Here is a 21,086-nt window from a genome sequence, read left to right as displayed (position 1 = left end):
AACAGATGCAGATGATAACCCTTGTGAGCTCAGCTGTCTGCTCCAATTGCCTTGCAAATGATAGTGTGTTTCCAGCACAAATTACAGGAATTTAGACAGTTTGTTTGTACAGAGTGAAATTGCACAACTATACAATTCTGCACGCAAATACTGTGGAAGCATGGTGGAGGCTTCCTCGTTGGGGCTCTAAATATGAGTTACCAGGACTCTGTATAAATTCTTCCCAAATAAAACAATCCTTCCAATTCTGGGGAGTAACTATGGCCTAGCAATCTTTCTTTGTGCTTGGTACCACATATGCAACAAAGGTCATTATCTTTCAGTCATTTATTCTAAACTTTACATTTAGCCAGGTTTCTAACAGTTTCTGTCCACTTAATGAGGGCTTCAGAATTCCAGTGCCATTTGTTTTAAAGGCTCAGCTCCTGAAATCCTATGATCATTCTCCCACATTTCTTTTGCAAATGTAAAACACAGGGTGTGCTAGTGTTTGACAGTAGACTAAAGCTGATTTATGTGCTGAAAGCAGTCTGTCCCTGGCATCACAGAGCTCTATACAAGCTAGTTCCCCCTGCTGCACAGCTCAGCATCCTGATACAGCATGCATGTATATTTCACTATTCATACAGTATACAGCAGGTATATTTCAAGCCTTCATGACTCCACAGGGAAGCACATGAAACGAAAATCATCAAAAGAAGTGAGAAGATTCGACGAACCCTGCTTCTCTTATGTTTTTTTGTGATATGGGGGCTAGGTTCATTAGTTCTGCACAGACTGCCTGATCTCTGCCATTGAGATAGGAGAGCAGCTTGGCGGCCAGCCCAGCCTGCCTCTCTACCTGCATTGCTGCCGGCTCCTGCTGTCCTTAGGCCCCGTGTCTCAGCCCTTCCCCTTCCAGAGGGGCTGCGCTGTCAGGAACTCCCCGTGACCACCATCAAACATCACCGACGAGAAGCACCGGCACAAGGGCCGAGTGCCTGGGCCCCACAGTCCTCCCAAATCCTCCCCAACAGCACAGGATGACCCAGGGTGGAACATTGAGTCCAAGACCCTGAGTAAGCAGAAAATTCCTTTAACACCAGGCTATGGGCCGTTCGTCAAATTTACCTAAGTATTTCAGCAATACGTTCTACAACCGTTTTAAATGCCTGATGGAGCTGGATTATTTACGGTGTCCCGCTATTGTTCTTTTTAAAGACTTCTCTTAGCGTATTATTGATAGAGAGGTCAGACACCCTGAGGGCAGTGTAAGGGAAAGCATCCTGAGCGGAAAACAGGCTTAACGTTTTTTTTAATCTACGATTCAGCACGAAAGTTCTGTGAGGGGAATCTGAGGCGAGCAGTGCGGTGGGATTTACTCGTCAGCAATGTTAAACACAGGAGTATTCACAGTTCAGGGAGGCGCACACACCTTGATCCACATCTCATGGTGCGGATGCTCACACGGAGCAGGGAGGAGGCGGCTGGGGACCCCACCCTCTCGCGCACGGAGGTGATGCCATTGCGGCCGCTCCCCGCACGGGGCCCCGCAGGATTTCCTGCCTCCGCAGCCCCTCAATTCCTGGAAGCGCTCTCTCCCGAGAGCAGGAAGGGCGAGCGCGCCGCCGCCGCCGGCAGCCCCAGAGCCCCGTGAGGGGCGCGGCGATCCCCGGCCCCTCAGAGCGGAGCGGAGCGGAGCGGCGCGCGCCCTTCCCGCCGCCGCCGCGCGCGCGCCGCTGCAACGGCCGCGGCAGCAGCGCCGCGTGCCGGGGCGCGCTCACGTGACGGCGCTGGTTGGCTGGGACGCGCGCGCCCGCTCCGCGCTGGGCACGGCACGGAACGGCACGGCACAAAACAGCACGGCACGGCAGAGAGCAGCGCAGAACAGAACGGCACGGTACGGTACGGCACAGCAGGGCGGGACGGCACCGCACCCGAGACACCGCACCGCCCTCCGCACCCCGCCGAGCGTCACTTGTGTCCTGTCCCCAGGCAGTCCCGCTCCGCCCTCAGGTGAGTGAGACGCTGCGGCCCCGGGGCAGGCGCGGGACGGGCAGACGCCGCTGCCGCCGGTCGCTGCCGCCGGTCGCTGTCGGTGACCCAGCGGGGCCGGGGCCGTGGGAGCTGCGGCGGAGGAAGGAGCGGCGGGCGGCTGGGCACCGCGGGGCTGGGACCGGCGGGCCGCGGGCGCTCCCCGTTCCGGGCCGGCTCCTGACAGGAGCAGCCCCCAGCTCCCGCTCCAGGACGGACTCCGCACCTGCCCGCCTCGCCGTGATGTCCCGTTCCCTCGCCCCGATGTCCCGTTCCCTTCCGCGGTAAGGTCAGAAATGCTGACGGCTCGCTCGGGTGTCAGGCGGTCCTGCTGCATCGCTCCCGAGCCGTTCCATACCGTTAGACGTGTGCGCTCATTCCCTGGTTTCCCACGGTGCACGCAGGGCGCTGGGTATTTATCACTACACCTGGCTTGACTTTTACGTGCTCTTGCAGAGGGCTTCTTTACAACGTTCATCTTGGCTAACTCCTGTTTGTGAAAACTAGATGGACAAAACTAAATTCTGTTTGTATTTCACTTTCTGGGTATGGGTTTGGCACCTTTGCCATAGAAATGAAACTTTCTTCTCGTGTAGAATCTCCAGGCACTTTCTGCATGCACTTTGTTTGAAAAGCAATTTGCTGAATTAACGTAGCATGCACAAAGATAACTTGAGTTGACATACTAGCAGCGTACCATCTATCTCGTGAGCAAAAATGGAATATTCCTGCCCTTAGGTTCCTTTTTAATCTTAAATTATTAATGGTTCTGTGCATAGGAAGAATGAAATTTGTAATTGGTACAGAGTGCAAATGCATGTAGAGAGCTGGATACAAGAGGAGCTGGTTATAAAAAAGGATGTGCCTCCCTAAAAAGCCTTGCATGAGAATGACATTCAAGAGCTCTTTCCCTTCCTTGCTTACAGTTGTTGAGCACCTCTGAGGAGAAGCAGAAGGCCATACTATCCCAACTCTTCTGTAGCTCTTGGGGAAAAGAAATGACAAAAGGGAAAACCTTTTCCCTATTTGGGGAGCATAGGAAAGCTGAGCTTTAGTTACTTGCACTTTCATTTAGCAGCTGTTTGACTGAGTTGTTGGGGGTGCTCTTAAGATAAGGCTAGTGGCAGTCATAATATCCCATCCTCTTTTAGAACCTGATTGTCAACTTCACACCCAATGTTGTCATTTGTACTTAGTCAAATAGAAATATTTGTATCACATTCATCATGTTGTTGTCTGTGTAATCAATGCAGGAAAAAGTTCCTGTTTCTCTTAGAGATCCCAGAAAAAAAAAACATAGTTACCAAAACTGAAATAGAAAAGGCAAAACACTTGCATTTGCTGTGTGTCCAACATTTAGGGTTTGAATGTATGTTGAAAGGAAATGTTGGTTTAGGTATCAATGGGAAGTAACATTTCTACTGTCTGTTCAACCATGTAATGTAGAGCAAGTGAGGTGTGTCATAGTAAAGATTACAACAGTGAACTAAGGTTCTGCTCTTTCTTCTACTTAAATTTCTCCCAGTATTTGAACTTTTAAAGGCAAAAGTTTGAAGTGAGACCACGTTAAGCAAGTCAGAAACATAAGGCTTAAAAGCACTTTTCTTCCATGTAATCCCTTACAGTTTGTTGAAGAGGCTTGGGGCAGATGTACTGTGAATTTGTGGTGTTACAGAAACTGAAACCAATGCACAGAGGTGATGGGCCAGTTAAAGGAAGCTTGTAAAAAAACTTGAGAGGATAAAGTTCTGCAATATTGTTAGTTTCATAATAATAATAATAATAGAAATCCCCAACAAACCAAACAAAACAGGAGTGGGGCGAACACTGGATCAGCTAAGGCTTCTGAACAACACAAAGGTGAAGCTGAGGTGGATTTGAGGGAAAAACTGGGCTGTTTTCTTGAGTTTTCTGTAGTGTCAGTGTGTAAGAGGAGTGTCTTGTCCATCACATAAGAGGCTTCTAAACCAGATTAGACGTGACTTGGCCACAAGGAGTCATCCAGGGAGCCCAGTGTTCCACCTGGCCTCCCTTGTGATCCTTCTGGGTCTGGTTTGCACTGGAAATGCTCCACTTGCCAACCTGCAGCAGGTGTTCCTGTTCCTCACCTGCCTATTTAAAAGAAATCCCCCACTTTGGAGAATTACACCATGCAAGTACATCCCTCAGTGAATTACTGTGTGTTCCAGCAGGTTTTATTTTCCCTCAGCCCACGGTGACCTTGCTGTGTCCTGCACACACGGCGTGCTCGTAGCTGTGGGTGAGCATTAGCCTGGGTACTGCCTGGGTGCAGAGAGATGGGAGAGAGAGGGAAGGGCACTGCCACTGCCAGAGCTGATGCTTTCTCTGCAGGCACACAGGGTGAGGGTCGCAGCAAGGCAGCTCCCTCCTGAGCTGTGGGCTCCTCCAGACTCTGGGAAGGAAGGTGCATGTGAGGTTCAGCTGCTCTGTTCCTCTGAGCGCAGCTCATCATCACAGAGAGACATCTGCCTCCACTACCATGGTATGAGAGCTGTTTGTATTTTGAGTTGTAATAGGGTAGAGCAGTGCTAATTAAGAACTCAGCTGTCTTCAAAACCAGAAAGTGGAAGACTGAAGGGCAGGGGGATAAAGGCCATAAACTTTTATCTGTGAAGTGGAACTTTTAGGCTTATGCTTTAGTAATGATGAAAATCAGGTTTAGCTACATTTCTGTCTGCTTACATTCTTCAAACAACTGGTCTCATTTTACAGCATAACAATTTAAAAAATATCCCAGCAAGCAAGAGAGTCTTAATGTGGCCTTTAATAGGAGAATAATGTAAATGATTAATGACTGATGAAGAAGAATTGTGAATGAGCTTGTGGAAGGGCTTTGCATGTCTGTTTGAGATTAAGAAGGATCTTGATATATCCTTGGAGGTCATGTCTGTAGATTTTAATGAGGGTGAAGCAGAGAAAGGCTGTTAAAAGCAAATGAGATCTCAGTAATGTAAAAACATAGAAAGCTCTGGGTTTATGATCAGATAAACCAGATGCCCTTTTTTTAGTTTGATGTTTTTTAAAAGAAATTTTCTGAAAGAAGCTGCAAGTAACTTCAAATCTGCCATTAATACTCAAGAAACAAGTAAACAGTTACAAGTGGTACAGTATCACATAAAGTATCTTTTTAAACAGTTTTAGAGCCCTGAGTATTAATTAATAATTAATAATTTGGGGAGCTGTTTAATTGTGGGTTAAGGCTGTTATTGTAGGGCTTACAAAGGGAGCTGTGTGGGCCTGCCTTGGAGGAAATAAGGGTGAGCACAGCAGAAAAGATGGTGAGAAGATTCTCCACAGTAATAGCTGCATGAAACATGGCAGTTCAGGAAGACTGATATGTCTTTGCCACTAAAATGCTCTTTGATAAGTAGCAAAAGGAAGGACAGGACTCCTAGAGGACATAAACATCATCCCTCTAGCTCTAGTGTCAATTCTTGTGGCTTGTCTATTCCACAAAGGTGGAATAAAGTGTTACTTCATTTTCTGTTTGCTCTCTCTCTCCCTTGTGTTGGTGCTGGGTATCTACAGAAGGTTGTAACTTCTGTGAGAAATTAACTTCAGTCCTAAATTCAGTTCTGAAATGATCCTGATAAGAAGGGAGAAGTGCCCGGTGGGCCACTGCTCTGTTCATTTGAAGACTCTGCATTTCACTGCTGCTATTTAAGTTGGCCTGAACCTCTGAAACCTACTTGTGCCCCCAAGCTTTGCTTTTAGGGCAGCATCTGAGGTGAAATCAATGTTATTCCCACCTCTGGTTCTTGGAAAACCTCCACCTTGCTCCTGGATGGGAACCAAGCCACAATAAAGTAGGCATTTACCAAACCCAATTAAGGACTTTTATAGTTAATTTCATTTGTTACCAAAGGGGGGAAGCAACACAGAATTCCCAGTTCATGTGTCATCAGGCTGTCAGCTCGTATTTTAGAGTCTTGTCACCTTGAAGGTAGCCAAAAAAATCCCTCCTCAGAGTCTGTTGCCTAAGAGAGAGGAGCTGGTTAACTGGGATACAGCAGTGTTAGCTTCTGACACCTAAGGTGGTTTGAGTTTTTTTAAATTTAAATCCATAAGCAAATTATTCATGAAAAAGCTTCATTTGACAGAGTTGTGTCAATCTCCAATTATACCCAAAAGCTCATCAAGCTACCCATGATTTCTTCACTGCATTGGAGCAAAGAGTGTTTTAGTGAAGATACACAGTTTACCTGTTTGTAACTTCAGAAGACTCTTTTATTGACCAAGCAGGCCTGTTTTATAATATAAAATGCATCATAAAAGATGTTGTTGCTATTGCATGCATTGTAATTTTAGGTTGAAAATAGTAAAGTTTATTCTCTTTTTTTCCCTTCTTTCCTCCTTAGGAGTGCCACGTTAAGAGAAAGACATGAAGTATTTTTAATGAAATTCTGCTTTTGATCAAGCTGCTAAAAATGGATGTGAACATTTTCTCCTGTGAGGTAAGTATTGACAGGGAGAAATAAAAAAAACCCTGAGTTGTTTCACTTAGTGTTGCCTGTCACCACTGCTCTTCTGACCAGCAGCTTTTGGTCAAGTATTTTAGAGTTATAACATCTGTGTCTTGGCAAACTTTTTACCAAAAGTCTTAACTGAAAAATCCTACAAATAACAGTTTCATTTACAGGATTAGTCAGCTTTGTTCTGATATTCCAGCAGATAAAAACAAATGTTGGTGTTGCAGGGTTGCTAATGAGCAGCTTCTTCACAGAGTAGCTTTTGACCCAATGTCAGCCTTTTTTCCAAGCATCAAAGAAACAGAAGCTGCAAAGTCTGATTTTCAAGAGTGAATTCTCACACAGACTAACTGCAGGTGCAGGAAATGAGTGAGATCCTGGGATGAAGGAAGAGTTTGCACCACAAACATGTAGGTACTTTTCCATGCATCCAGGCAGCTTTCTCAGTTCCTGCTCTAGGCAGCCTAGGGAAAAGTGGGGCTTTTGCCAGCCTGAGTTACAGATGTATATTTATATTGCTTTTGTCAAGTATCACAGCCAGATCTTCACAGTTCCTGCAGTAAGTATGTAAGTTAGTTAAACCAAATACATGTTCTTGATGTTGGATCATGGGAAAATTCAGGTTTTAAGGAACCTCTGGAGATCATAGAGTCAAACCCTCTGCTCACAGTTTGGAGTAGTCAATGAAAGTAGGTCATTTTCATCCACTGGCCTTCTCAGTCTGTTGTAAGTCAGAAGTATTAACAAAAGATGGATTTATAGCTTTCCATATGTATTAAATGTACATTATAATAGTGCAGATAGGGACATAAGATCCTACTAAAATTTGCCAGAAGGGATAATGTTTTAATTAAGACAGGATTGCACAGGAATGGTCTATTTCTCTAAACAAAGGAAACAATAAATCTCTGATGTGTTGTTTTCTTGCAATTGCAAATGAAACCTCCACTAACACTGACCTAATGTCATGCTGCCAGTATTTTCAAGATGGGTTCCCTGCAGGAATTACCCCTTCCCAGGCATCTCTGGGGAATTGATTTATTTACTTCCTCCTGTAAGCAAAATTGCTTTCTCATAATAAAAGGAAGGGAAGTGAACACTGCTTATCCTGTCTGAAACATGTTACTGAAACATTTCCTCTGAAGTATAAATATTTTTTCATGGGAAAACATAGTGACAATGTGAATAAAAATAAACATCTTGTCAGGAAGCTTAAGGAGCAATCTCCCCCCTGGGCTCTAAAAGTAAACACAAACCAAGCATCTCTCCTCCCTCCATCATTGTGTACTACCAAGCAGAACATTCTGTGAGCCCTAGGAGTAGCTACTTCCACTGTTTTGGCCAGGGAGGATTATACAATGAAGGGGTTAATCTTGTCAGGAGAAAGACATTTTAGCATTCAGAGCCTCATTGGAGGGTCAATGAAGTGAAGAGACACTTGGTTTACTTTGGATTTATGCTTATCTCTATGTGCTTTGAATTGATCCCTCAAAATTGGTAATTTAATAGCTTTAATAGTTACATTAGTAATTTAATGAGCCCCTTTCAGGACATCATCAAAGACAGACATATACTTTGTGAATAAAAATAGAAGTCATTTTACAGGTAATGCAGTTCCTGAAAGCCAATATACAGTATTACACATATGCAAGTTGTGATTGTCATGGTTTAACCCCAGACAGAAGCTAAGTACCATGCAGCTGCTTGCTTGTGAACAAAAAGGTAAAACCTGTGGGCTAAGGACTGTTTAATAATTGAAATTAAATAGAATAATCATTTGAATTGGAAGGGAGAGAAAAGAAAGGGAGAGAAATAAAACCCCAGAAAAACAAGTGGTGCACATGTGCTGGCTGAGGCCCAGCCCAACCCTGAGCAGCAATTGGTAGCTCCCAGTTGATTCACCCAATTTCTACACTGGGCATGACCTTTTAGGGTATGGAATGTCCCTTTGGGCAGTTTGGGTCACCTGTCCTGCCCTGCTCCCCCTCAGCTTCTGGTGTACCTGCTCACTGAAATGTCTCAGTTTGGAGTGAGCACCACCAAGCAACACCCACAGCACCCGTGTGTCATCAGCGCTCTCACAGTGAGTCCGAAACACAGCTCTGACCAGCAACCAGGAGGAAAATTAACTCTAGTCCAGCTGAATCCAGGACAGTGATGCTATGAATTATTTAATATGCATTGATTGATCTCACCATCAAAAAGTACCTATTGAGGGAAATGACACACCCAAGAATCCAAATTTCTCTTTTCTCCTCTGCTCCCAGTGTCAAGCCTTGCTTCCCAGTCTGTTTTAAAATGAATTTCTGAGTAAGATGTATAGCTCACGTAGGTAAATTACAGAACAATATTCTCAGAAACTTGCTGTTTCCACACCAGTTCCTGTTATTTCTCTTATTTGGTCTCACTTCTCAAAGTGAATATATCTGCAGGTCTGAAAAAAAGCTAACTTGTAGATGGGTATTTGCTTGAATCAGAAAATGCTGCCTCTCTGAAAGGTGTGTATTTGTAGAGGTGTTATTTACTCCTTAATATCCCAGTCAAAGCTTATTTGCTTTTGGGCTTCTGTGTCACTTGAGGTATTATGAGACAAGTAGTAGTAAATTTAGCTGTCTGGGTAAAGAAGCTACTGCTCTCTCAGAGATTAGTGTCTTCACAGTCAGTGGAATAAAATAGCTACTGCCTCTACAGTGCAATCTGGCACTTGAATGTATCTGACAATTCAGAATGGTAAATACAAAGTTCTGGACTGTGCAAAGCCAGCAGAGGGGTGTGTGTGCAACAGTAACCTTCAGCAGAATTAAATTTGTCGGAGGAAATTTTAAATTTTAAAGCTGCTTGAACTAGTTCTTCTCAGACTTATGGCTGCTTATGACTAGATTAGAAAACAAGGACTGCCTTGTGTGGGTGGTTCAGGTGTGAGAGGAAGGGCAGTGTTGCTGTTTGTTGCTTTTGATCTTTGTAATTAAATTTATGTTCTCTAGCACTATTTATCATACTGTTGAAATCCATGTTTCTGACTTTTTCATGGGATTTGCTGTGCTTTACATTAAGAAGAATGACTGTTTTTCACAACACCTATGTAGAATCAGGAACAATTTGTTACAGTTAGGTGGGAAAGGAAGAAAGAAATGATGCGGTTCTGAAATGTCCATTAATTCAGGGAGATTAAGCATCAAGGTACCCAACATAAGAGATCAAAGCTGGGATATAAAATCAGTGCTGTTCCATCAGAACATTCTCTTGCCAGCTGGAATTACCTGTCTCTCACACCTCTGGAAGCAAGGGCCTAGCACCCTCAAAATGAGGATTTGCAGTAACAAAAACATGGTATGGTACCAGTACCTGAGCTTTAGCTGCTTTTTGTTTTCAGCTGCTTTCTCAGTGGTAATATTTGCTTCTGCATGGGCTCCTAGATGTGCTCAGCATGGGCAGGTGTCCCAGTAATTGTCCTGAGCAACAGGTACAGTTTACACTTGAGATGGATGTATATATGGGGGTAAATAAGATTAATACCTTTTTAGTTCTTCTCTTCTACCATTACCCACGAAAAGATCTATTGCCTGACTCACAAAAGACTTTTAAAAAGTTTAAAAATAGAAAGCTACATGTCTTGCTGCTTGGTTGAAAGAGAAAAAGCCCCTTCTAGTAGAATTCATGTTTCTTTGGCAATGACTTTCAGGCAATGAGTGGATGAGAAATTTCAAGGCAGTAGAATATCTTTGATTTTGTTAAAGCTCCCTGAATGCCTGATTAGCTTCAAAACCACTGCTATTGCTGGTTCTAGCTTGTTTTTAATTTTACAAAGGTGTATTCTGTTCCTGACACATTTAAATGCTGCAGTTGTAAGTGTAATTGGAAGGTGATGTCTTTTACTCAGTACTTTGCAAATTACACAGTATACACACACTCCTTTAAGTTCTCTGATTTGTGCCTAATCTGTAGTTCAAACGCGTAACAGTGATACTTTTCAGGCAGATCCTGGAAGTAGTCCTACACCCTCTGTGAAAACTGCAAATATATGCAAGAAGTATGTGATTTCATGGTTGATAGCTTTTGAGTGGTAGCATTTAAAAGAACAAAATCCTTCTTGGAAGCTATTCCTAATAAACATAATTACGGAAGTTTCATCAAGCAGCCTGTGGTGAAACATGCAAACTGTCTTTATTGCCTGCTGCTTAGACTTGGAATCACTCGTGTGTGATTTCTTCTATGGATCACTTGTGTGCATTCTTCTGCAATTTCTGCAATTACCATTATCCTTCAGCTACACCATTTTGCTAGAATTTATAGAAAGTGTTTCAGGGAGTGAAAGATATCCATCAGAACCAACCCTGGTAATATTCTTTTTGCATATGGTTTATGGTCTTAACTCATTGGGGAAACAAAAAAAAAAGGAATTAAATTTGTTCAGGCATATTGAAGTAAACCTCTAAAATACATGAGTGGTATTTGGAAGAAATGCACAAGTAGGAACCTTGTGTTGATATAATCCAGTTTCACCTACTGAATTTGTTGTGTTGCAAAAATGCAGGCTTTGCAAGGCAGTCTTTGCTAGTGTGACTAAATAATGTCAGTTAACTGGTGTAAGGTGGTGGTAAGAGGCACAAGGTCTTACCTTCCTGGCAAAGCTTCCTCTTTCAAAAAAATGAGTGGTTCCAAGGTATAAAACACACAGAATATAACAAAGTTTGAATTTTGGTCTTGAATTCATAAAATCCCACAGTGTTGCTACTGTGTGGAATCACACTGTTCAAAATAAATGTAGAATTGTACTGTAATCTTGGGAGGGATTGTAATCCACATAAGCACACTCTTTGAACAACCTAGTGAAAAAATACTGAAGTTACAGGTGCATCATTCATTTCTGGTTTTTTTCAGCTGCTTTATCATCTTTCTAAGACAGGCATGTAGCAACTGATTCTGTGAACTTTTTCTTCTTGAATTACTCCCCGAACTGAAGCCCAGAGGAGTCCCTGGAAGTTTTCCTCTACTCTTTCAGAAGGATTTATATCAGGCTCTTAAAACCATAACTGAGTCTTACTTTCATGTCTAGCTCACTACGGGACAGAGGTAGAGAGGAGTAAATTGTAGCTAATAAGGCTGTTTCTCTAAGATCAGTGGTGATGAGATTAAGCTGCCTTTGATTCTTCTACTTAATCCTGCTCTGTTGGTTTGACAGCCTATAAAGATCAGAGTATGGCTGGTGGCTGCTGTTCTTGTATATAAGCAGTGATTCAGAGACCAGGAACATTAGGCTTTGGCAACTGTGAAAAAGGCAACAAAATCCATTTTGTTTCTCTTCCCCTCACCCTACCCCATGTTTTACAGTTCCTGTAACTAGAGATCTGTGTTCAAGACTTGTCCTCATCATCTCTTTGTACCACCAACAGAAGGAATTCCAAGCAGGGGTGGCACATTGTTGCAGAGATGTCTACTTTTTTATTGCTCCTGTAGAATTTCTGAAATCTTTGATGACTATTTTAGCTTCTAAAATTTGGTCTGCATTTTGTATCCTCCTGTGTATAAATCTACTAGGCATTTAGTAGGTGATTTATGCAATCCTCTAAAGGCAGGGAGAGCATTTATAATGCTTGGAAGAAAAAGGGCTGATCCATTTATATATGGTTTTTAAAGCTCAATAGCTTAGATCAAGAGTAAGAAGCAAAGACTGTGTATGTCATTGAAAACCTCCTGTAGTTGTAGTATAAAGACGTTTCAAGTCTCTTGGAAACTCAGTTCTCAGAGACAAGTGAATTTTGACTGATCTATATAGAGGAGAGATGGAGACTGACAGCTAGCCACAAGGTCAGACAGACAGACAGAAAATCTTCCCCAGCTGACTGTTTGCTATGACTCTTATTTCATTCCACAAAGGAGTTCTTTCCATTCCATTAACATCTGATTAGATGGCAGAAACATTTTAAGAAGCTCTGAACAGTTATGCAGATGCCAGCACTATTACTTCCAGATTGATTCCCTTGCCAAACAGCAAAATGACACAGTCAAGAAGAAATCCTCCTACTAGTCAGTTTTTTCTATTTAAGGTGGGTTTTTTTTAATGTGTTTTTATAAGTTGATTAAATCTTTTGTATCCATGTTGTAGTCCTGAGGAGTGAGAAGTGTGGAATATAACAAATACAAGCTGTTGCAAAATTGCTCCCATTAGAAGACATTACACATGTGATACAAAACTCTGCCATAGAACCAATTCTTAAAACAGCCTCATCCTCTCTGGGCTGGGAGTGCAGTGAGCCATAACCCTGCCACTTCTTCCCTTGGGAGACTCTTATATAACTGCTCAGCTGTTTCTCTTGCTGTTCTTCTTATTAAGCCAAAATTTTGTTTTGCTTAATTGTGTCCTGGTACACCTAACTTTGCAGACTGGAACTGTTCAAAGTGGATCCACTCCCTTTTAAGACCAGACCCCACAGTCTGTAGAAAGAGAAGGATGGCAGCAAAGGCAGTTTATCAGAGTTTAAGGGACCATCAGAGAGACTGTAACAGCACAGGTGAACAGGCTGGGACATACCTGGCTCAGCTGAGTGCCTTTCCATCAGCGGGACAGCCACATCTGGAGATGCCTGAGGCTGAGAGCAGCGAGGAGGGCGAGGGCAGGGCTCCTTCCCCTCTGCTGGGCACTTGTGGGGTGGCTGCTGAGAAACTCTGCTCAGTTTTGGGCTTCACCCTTCCAAAGAGAGATTGACCAACTGAAGACAGTGCTGCTAATGATAATAGTGCCCTGAACCAAGGGCAATATGAAACATGAGATACGCACAGACACACTGAGCGAGCTGCTTATCTAACCTGGCGAAGAGAAGGTTAAGAGGGAATCTCATTACTACCTCAGGTAGTCACAAGGGGTTATGGGGAAACCAGGTCTTCTCTGTGCAACAAAAGGACAAAAGGCAGCAGTCACAAGTAGCAGCAGGGAGGGTGTAAAGAAAAAATTTTCTCACTGTTGTAAAAAAAGGCATTTGCATAGCGAGTGGCTAAGCAATGAAACACATGGATTGGAGGTTGTGGAGTGATTGTCCTTAACCAGATCAAACTTTGAAGTTAGCTGTGCATTGAGGAGGAGGTTGGACTAGATGACCTCTGGAGGACTCTTCCCACCTAAATTGCTATTCTGTTTTGGAGTGAGGTGGAGAAAATTAGGGTCTTGTAATTAACAAGATTAAATATGGAAGCAGGGAAATGCAAAAGCCAATATCCTACACATAATTAGATTGAAAACTAAAGCATTGTCGAAATATAACCCTCTGAGAAAAAGGTAGATATTTAATTTTTATTCCAAATTATAAGTATTGGCATTTTCCTTCTGTAGATGGTTTCTTTCCTGTTTACTTGGCTGTTCAAAATGCATGCTGATATTAAGCCTTCTATATCCCTTTTCTAGTGAAAAAGAATGGGGAAATATAATTCATAAGGCAAACCACTGGTGCTATATATCATTCACAGAATGCTCTAACAAAATCTGGTGCACTGCGGGCTTCTTAAGCAACGATGGTCTTGCACTATATTTAGCAGTCAATGAAGAACTGAAAAAAACCCTAACAAATAAATGTATAGTGCTCTATGTTGGTGTCTGATGAAAACAGTGAAGGAAGGTATCATTGTGTGTGTTACATGTTTCCATCTCTGAGAATTTAGACAAATGTGGGATTGTAGAAAAAGGGATGCAACTGGCCTAATCAATTTGCATAGCTGGCTGAGAGCAGATGTTGATGTCACTAAATAGAGACACCTTACGTCAAATGCAAAGCAAAGAGAAGAACAGACTGGGTACAATGTGCAATAGTTTTGAAAAGAAAGCTAATTAGGAATGCATGAGCATTTGGCAAGGGTACATTGCAGCCCTGAATGCAAACCTTTTAATACAAAAATTGTATTGACAGGAAATGAGTTGAATTTTATTTTAATGTTTACAGAGTATATTCTTACATAGTTTTATTCAAGCCATTTGTTCTCTTTATGAACTTTTTATGGATAAAATCTAATGAAATATATTCTAAACCATTACAAAAGTAGTTAGAAATTATTTTGATCTACCCACGTCATTGAAGTCTCTAAGCCTAATTGTGGGAGAAAAGTAGACTACAATGACAGGAGCTGGGTAATTCTGATGTTTTAATTCACATGCTGCCAGCTGGCTGAGACTACACATACCACATGCAATGGGTGGATGGAGAAGTCCATAACTGAAGTACCACATTTCCTTATTTTGGTTGTACAACATTTACTCGTGTTCTCTTTGTATTGTTGAAAGCAAATTTCATGGACTGAAGAGAGCACTTCTGTCCCTGTGGGATTGCCATATGCTATGTGGAACCCATACAGGACAATTTGACTTACTTTGTTTTACTTAATTCCTTGTGCATTTAAATTATTTCCACTAACATTTTTTTAATCCAAACATGCTCCTAAAGTCTTCTAATATGAAAGGCCCTGCATTCAAGGGTAAGGGAGAGAGAGAAACTCTAGGAGTATTTGATATATACTATTTGGTTTTGGGTTTGGACAGTCCCAGGCAGTCTCTGCAATGTCATACCTGCCCTCTTTCAGTGAACGAGCTCAGGTCTGTAACTGTCCCTACTGAGTGTTGTTGGTGTAGCTTGTCATAGGAAACTGCATTTGTGCTTGGATGTTGCAACCTAAAGCAGAAGGGAAATAATCTCAGTTGTCCTGAATGAAAAGCTTGAGTGGGTCCTCAGAGGGAGCAAAGAGCCACGTCACCACATTTTTACATTTCTTTTAAGCAGACTGTACCTAGATGTATAATACAGGGAAGAGCCTCTTGCTTCCACATGACCCTTGGGTCTGGGATGTAGACTTTCTCAGCATGCTGATAAACAGAAATGTAAAATCTAAACCCCAGAGTTACCATGCTTAGACTATCAATCCTCTGCAGATGCAGCAGACTTAGATTATGATGGGATGGTGAGAAGCCTAGGTTCCCCTTCCAGAAGAGTTTGTCAAAGAAGCCAAACCAAGTGCTTGTAGTCCCTTCTTCCTGCACTTCCTGTTATCCTCGAGTGGTGTTTTTTCAACCTGTCTCCTCCTGAGCCTTTCTCTCGTTTCTCAGAAGTGCAGAGGATGGAAGGGCCTGTGGGCACTGAGCTTCAGTGTTTCTGAGCTGGTAGAAAGTTCCTTAAGGAGTTCTGCTAACACTGCAGGTTGGAGCAGCGTCTGGAATTAAACTGACTCTCAAGATGCAGGAGTAGAAAGGTTATTTGTAAACTCAGTTACAGTCTCTGCACAACTGATGCTCTCTCCTGATGTTTTTAAATCATCTGAGAAATATAGTCTCAAAACCAAAAGGTTAGTTTAGCCCCAGAGTAAAAAATAATACATTGGAGCATATGGGGATGTGGATTTACATTTGTGCTTTCAAATGCATTTTATAATTTAGCAAAACTAAGATAATTCTAAGTAGAATTCTCCATGGGAGTGAATACATTTTTAAATTATTATTTTAGGTTTTTTTTAATCCAGTTGTTCTCTCAGTTGTGAGATAGTGTTTAAGGCACATAACTGAGCTGCAGTGACGGAGCTCGCTTGGCAGCCCATAAACATGTTTTGGAAAGCTGTATTGACTTGGCAAAAGCAGACTCTAGTTAAATGCTGCCGTGGTCCAATGCCATGTCCTTTAGGATTGCTTGCAAAGACAGAGCTTATTCCCTTCTCCCTTTCCCTCTAGCTGTTATTCCTCCCTGAAAACAAACAAATGAAAATGAAAAATCCAAGCTGGCTACCTGGAATACTTGAACATCCAAATGAGTAAAACTTTACCATTCATGTATTTTTAATGCTTATGCAAAGTCAGTGGGAATATTTGTGGTTTATTACTGTGCTTTCTTGTACCAAAGCCTAGAAACTGTCAGTTGCTCCACACCCTATTAGAGATGCATTCCAACCACTTCTCAATGTGTCAGTCAAGTTTATGGTCAAAACTAAACTGTTTGTTTTAAAAGTTGGGGAGAATGTAAATATGCTTCCCTACAGGATTATGTCTCAGAGAACAGAGAATTTCTGGTTGTCCTGGGGTTTTATTTTATAGTTTATTTTATACTAGAAAAGCTGCAATCTGAATTATGTAAGAAGTTTTACATTTGTGGTAGGAAAGCACTGAGTGGTAAAAATTGCTGTAGATGGTCATTAAAATAGAAATTATATAGTAGCATGTACCTATTTCCACAGCAGTAGAAGCCCTTATCACCCTTTGATGAAACAGGGAAAAAGAGAGAAACTTGAGACTGTTTCTTTATCCCCATCAAAAGCAATGCCCTCTTTCTCTTTCTCCCATTTTAACCACCTGACTAATCTTTGTCATTGCTGTATTTTGCTAAATTTACTATTGTGCACTAAAAATAACACTTTCTTCCTGTCCTCTTCCCCCCCCCCCTTTTTTTTTTTTTTTCTGTAGAAAAGCTCTGTAAAGAGCTGGGAATCAGATCTAAAGGTTTGTGGGTTTTTTATTGGCTTGGTTTGGAATTTTTTTTGAATTGCAGTCCAACACTTCTTGAGTCAGTATCATGGCAAGTCTGGTTGCTTTGTGTCAGTTTTCTCTGACATGATGCTAACTTACCTGTTCTCACATTAGCATCACTGTTTGCAGCAGTAATAGTCTAGGTATTTTTTATAGAGACATGGGTTCTAGCTCTGATTTTTCTCCAGGAAGTGATCATTTAGACTGTAGGAAAAAGGTACCAATAAGGTATTAAAAATTGACATACTGAAACAGTTTAGTAAAAGGAATGCCTTTTGTATAACAATGCTTTGCCCAACCTCCTGAATTGAGTGGGATGAACATGAAGTTTTTGTGTTTTCCTAAAAACTGTGTATCTGAGAGACAAGTGAATACATGGGGTTGTTGTTCTTGCACAGAATGAAAAATTTAACTCTCATTTGTGGAGAAGAAAAAAATCCCATAGAACTTGAAACTTAAAAACCAGAAGGTAATCAAACCACACATTTTAAATCTGTTTACTTTTATTTTTACTTTTTGTTGCCTGCATTATCAACTTGATATTTCTTTGCTTGTAAGTAGATGTCTGAGTGAGAGTTCTTTTACTTTCTGGTGCATTTGTTTTCATCCATCCAAACTGTGCAAAGCTAGGAAAATAATATTTGCCGTGATTCCTGTTGTTCTCCTGCCCCTAATAGCCTCCTTTTATAGGAAGTTGCAAACTGTAATTTGTCCTGACATAGATGTACTCAACTGAAAATTGTTGCAGTCTGACCTGGTTAATGTAAGTTTGGCTTCTGGGTATTTGAAAAATGTAAGTAATTGAGTATAACCAAATGCATTTGGATACTGTTAACCTGTTACTGGTACAGATAAGTATTCTTGTAAGTGGGGTTTTAAACAACTTTATAATGTTTTCTAACAAATTATGGTTTTAATGCTACGAGACTGTGCAATGTGTGAGACTAGGTTGCTGTAAGAGAGTATTTTTTGAATAGTGACTACTTTTTGAATAGTCACAGCTATGTCAAAAACTGTCCTTATCTGTGCAATTGTGCCCATGCCTCTTACTGGTTAGTGACAGATTTGTTGATGTCAAGTGGTAAACACAGAGCCAGAGACTGCAATTTTAGCAGGGGGCCAGGTGTGGGTTGTAACACACAGGGCCTTGGAGCTGCTTTCACTGCTGCTTTCAAGTCTAGATTGTCACTGTAAGACAAAGGGAGGTTGTGGTTTAGTTGTGATGTATGTATTTTACATGAAGGCTTCAAAAACTAGTGAGACTAGAGAGAAGTGATTTCAAAAGCTATCAGCAGCACCTGCAGTAAGAAATCACATACCCAACTTTGGGCATCATCCAGGGAGGCTTTCAGGACCTTTGCACTGTGACTGTATTAACAGTATTTACAGTGTATACGTATAAAGACGTCTGCTTGTGCGGGGTGTTGCTTTGATTTCAAGTTGTTTCGTGTCCGAGCTTTACCGTACGAGGCCATGGCAGAAAGCCTGAGCTGCGGGCAGGGGCGGGATGCGCCCGGTGATCCCGGCTGCGGGCCGTGGGGCAGGAGCGGGATGCTCCCGGTGATCCCGGCTGCGGCCCGTGTGGCAGGGGTGGGATGCTCCCGGTGATCCCGGCTGCGGGCCGTGGGGCAGGACCGGGATGCTCCCGGTGATCCCGGCTGCGGCCCGTGGGGCAGGGGTGGGATGCTCCCGGTGATCCCCGCTGCGGGCCGTGGGGCAGGGGCGGGATGCTCCCGGTGATCCCGGCTGCGGGCCGTGGGGCAGGGACGGGATGCTCCCGGTGATCCCGGCTGCGGGCAGGGCAGGAGCGGGATGCTCCCGGTGATCCCCGCTGCGGGCCGTGGGGCAGGGGCGGGATGCTCCCGGTGATCCCGGCTGCGGCCGGTGGGGCAGGGACGGGATGCTCCCGGTGATCCCGGCTGCGGCCCGTGGGGCAGGGGTGGGATGCGCTCGGTGATCCCCGCTGCGGGCCGTGGGGCAGGGGCGGGATGCTCCCGGTGATCCCGGCTGCGGGCCTTGGGGCAGGGGTGGGATGCGCTCGGTGATCCCGGCTGCGGGCCGTGGGGCAGGGGTGGGATGCGCTCGGTGATCCCCGCTGCGGGCCGTGGGGCAGGAGCGGGATGCGCCCGGTGATCCCCGGCTGCGGGCCGTGGGGCAGGATGCGCCCGGTGATCCCGGCTACGGCCCGTGGGGCAGGGACGGGATGCTCCCGGTGATCCCGGCTGCGGGCCGTGGGGCAGGACCGGGATGCTCCCGGTGATCCCGGCTACGGCCCGTGGGACAGGGACTGGATGCTCCCGGTGATCCCGGCTGCGGGCCGTGGGGAAGGAGCGGGATGCGCTCGGTGATCCCGGCTGCGGGCCGTGGGGCAGGAGCGGGATCCTCCCGGTGATCCCGGCTGCGGGCCGTGGGGCAGGAGCGGGATGCGCTCGGTGATCCCGGCTGCGGGCCGTGGGGCAGGGGCGGGATGCTCCCGGTTGCGGGCCGTGGGGCAGGATGCTCCCGGTGATCCCGGCTGCGGCCCGTGGGGCAGGGACGGGATGCGCCCGGTGATCCCGGCTGCGGGCCGTGGGGCAGGAGCGGGATCCTCCCGGTGATCCCGGCTGCGGGCCGTGGGGCAGGGGCGGGATGCTCCCGGTGATCCCCGCTGCGGGCCGTGGGGCAGGAGCGGGATGTTCCCGGTGATCCCGGCTGCGGGCCGTGGGGCAGGGGTGGGATGCTCCCGGTGATCCCGGCTGCGGGCCGTGGGGCAGGGGTGGGATGCTCCCGGTGATCCCGGCTGCGGGCCATGGGGCAGGGGTGGGATGCTCCCGGTGATCCCGGCTGCGGCCGGTGGGGCAGGGGTGGGATGCTCCCCGCCATCCCCGCTGCGGGCCGTGGGGCAGGATGCTCCCCGCCATCCCCGCTGCGGGCCGTGGGTCGCTCCGTCGGGCGGGATGCGGGGGCGGCTCCATCCTCCGCCCCTTTACGCGCGGCCGCGGTTTCATGAATGAAATCCAATCGCCGCGCTAAAGATAGACCGGGGGCTGGCACGTCACGGCTCCGCCGCCCCAGGCAGCGCCGCGGGCCGGGCCGGGCGGGTCGGGCGGAGCAGCACCGGGGGCGATGCCGCCTCCCCGCCGAGGCGCGGCGGCTCCGGGCGCGGCCCCGCCGCCGTGAGGAGCAGCGGGAAGGGGGCGCGGCGGCGGCGCCACCCCCGCGGGGCCGGGCAGCCCCGCCGTAGCCAGCCCGCCCTCCCGGGTAGGTGCCGCGTCGCCCGGGCGCGATCGTGCTCCGAGTGCCGGTGTGCGGGCAGGGGCCGCCGGCGGGTCCGCAGGGGGCGGGGGGCGGCGCCCGCGCGTCCCGTTTGCCCGCAGGTGCTCTCCCGGCTCGTCGGGAGAGAGCAGGAGGTGGTGGCATCCTCCCCTCCTCCGAGGACAGAGAGGGCTGAGTCCTTGGTGAAGCAAATCTGCCTGGCTTCCTTTTGCAGCGAGGCCACGAGGTGCAAGGCAAAAATAGACGGGTGTGATGTGCACGGGAAGCACAAACCTCCTGGCGCTTGGTACCTCTGAGTGTCACTTAGTGAAAACCCGAGGGATATCTTTTTCCCCTCCCCATTCTTTCCCCTGCTTTGTCTGTGGAGGCTACTGTGAGTTGCTGTGACAACAGCAGGAGGCTGTTGAGGGCTCTTGTGGCACAGATTATCAGGTGTTTATGTCGGGACCTTTCTGTGGGCCATAGAAAGGGGCTGTAGAGACAAACAGTAGTAGACTTTTAGTCTGTGTAGTCTACCTTTAGTAGGTATTGTGGCATCTGACATCTAGAGCAAAGAGAAATCAGTCACTGGATGTACCGAGGCAGACTAGGTGGAGGAGTTGCCGTCCATTGGTCAAGACACTACTCTGAAGGCAACAATATACTTGTTTAAAAAATTATAATAATAAAAGAAAGCCCTTGAGGTTCTGCATATGGTCACAGCAAGAGCAAGGAAGTGATGCCAGAATAGTCTCAATGACTTTGTTCATCCTCAGTTTGTGTACTATTTCAGGACACACAGCTGACTTGAAGCCAAATGTTCAGCTTGAGCTGTAATAGCTTGAGCTCTACTGGAAGCT

General features: G+C 45.4%; 2 protein-coding genes across 3 annotated transcripts in view; one reads left to right on the top strand and one right to left on the bottom strand.

The window, feature by feature from the left end:
- The first annotated feature begins 1,831 nt into the window (after positions 1-1,831).
- The window catches only part of RHOBTB1 (Rho related BTB domain containing 1), a 49,252-nt gene continuing 29,997 nt past the window's right edge, over positions 1,832-21,086 (top strand). Inside the window, exons 1-2 of one of the 2 annotated variants that reach the window (XM_063164032.1) lie at positions 1,832-1,995; positions 6,393-6,488. The gene's annotated coding sequence lies outside the window, so the exon portion shown is untranslated. Of the gene's footprint in view, positions 1,996-2,250; positions 2,303-6,392; positions 6,489-21,086 lie in introns of those variants that run through there. The other variant, XM_063164033.1, reaches the window with a different exon arrangement.
- Positions 18,366-19,946, bottom strand: LOC134422270 (basic proline-rich protein-like). Its single transcript, XM_063164261.1, has one exon. The coding sequence runs from the start codon at positions 19,944-19,946 to the stop codon at positions 18,366-18,368; it is 1,581 nt and encodes a 526-aa protein (XP_063020331.1).

The sequence above is a fragment of the Melospiza melodia genome, chromosome 9 (genome assembly GCF_035770615.1).
Source record: "Melospiza melodia melodia isolate bMelMel2 chromosome 9, bMelMel2.pri, whole genome shotgun sequence".
NCBI classification, from domain to species: domain Eukaryota; kingdom Metazoa; phylum Chordata; class Aves; order Passeriformes; family Passerellidae; genus Melospiza; species Melospiza melodia.
Note: the sequence above shows the minus strand (reverse complement) of the source record. Positions and strands in the feature narration are given on the sequence as shown.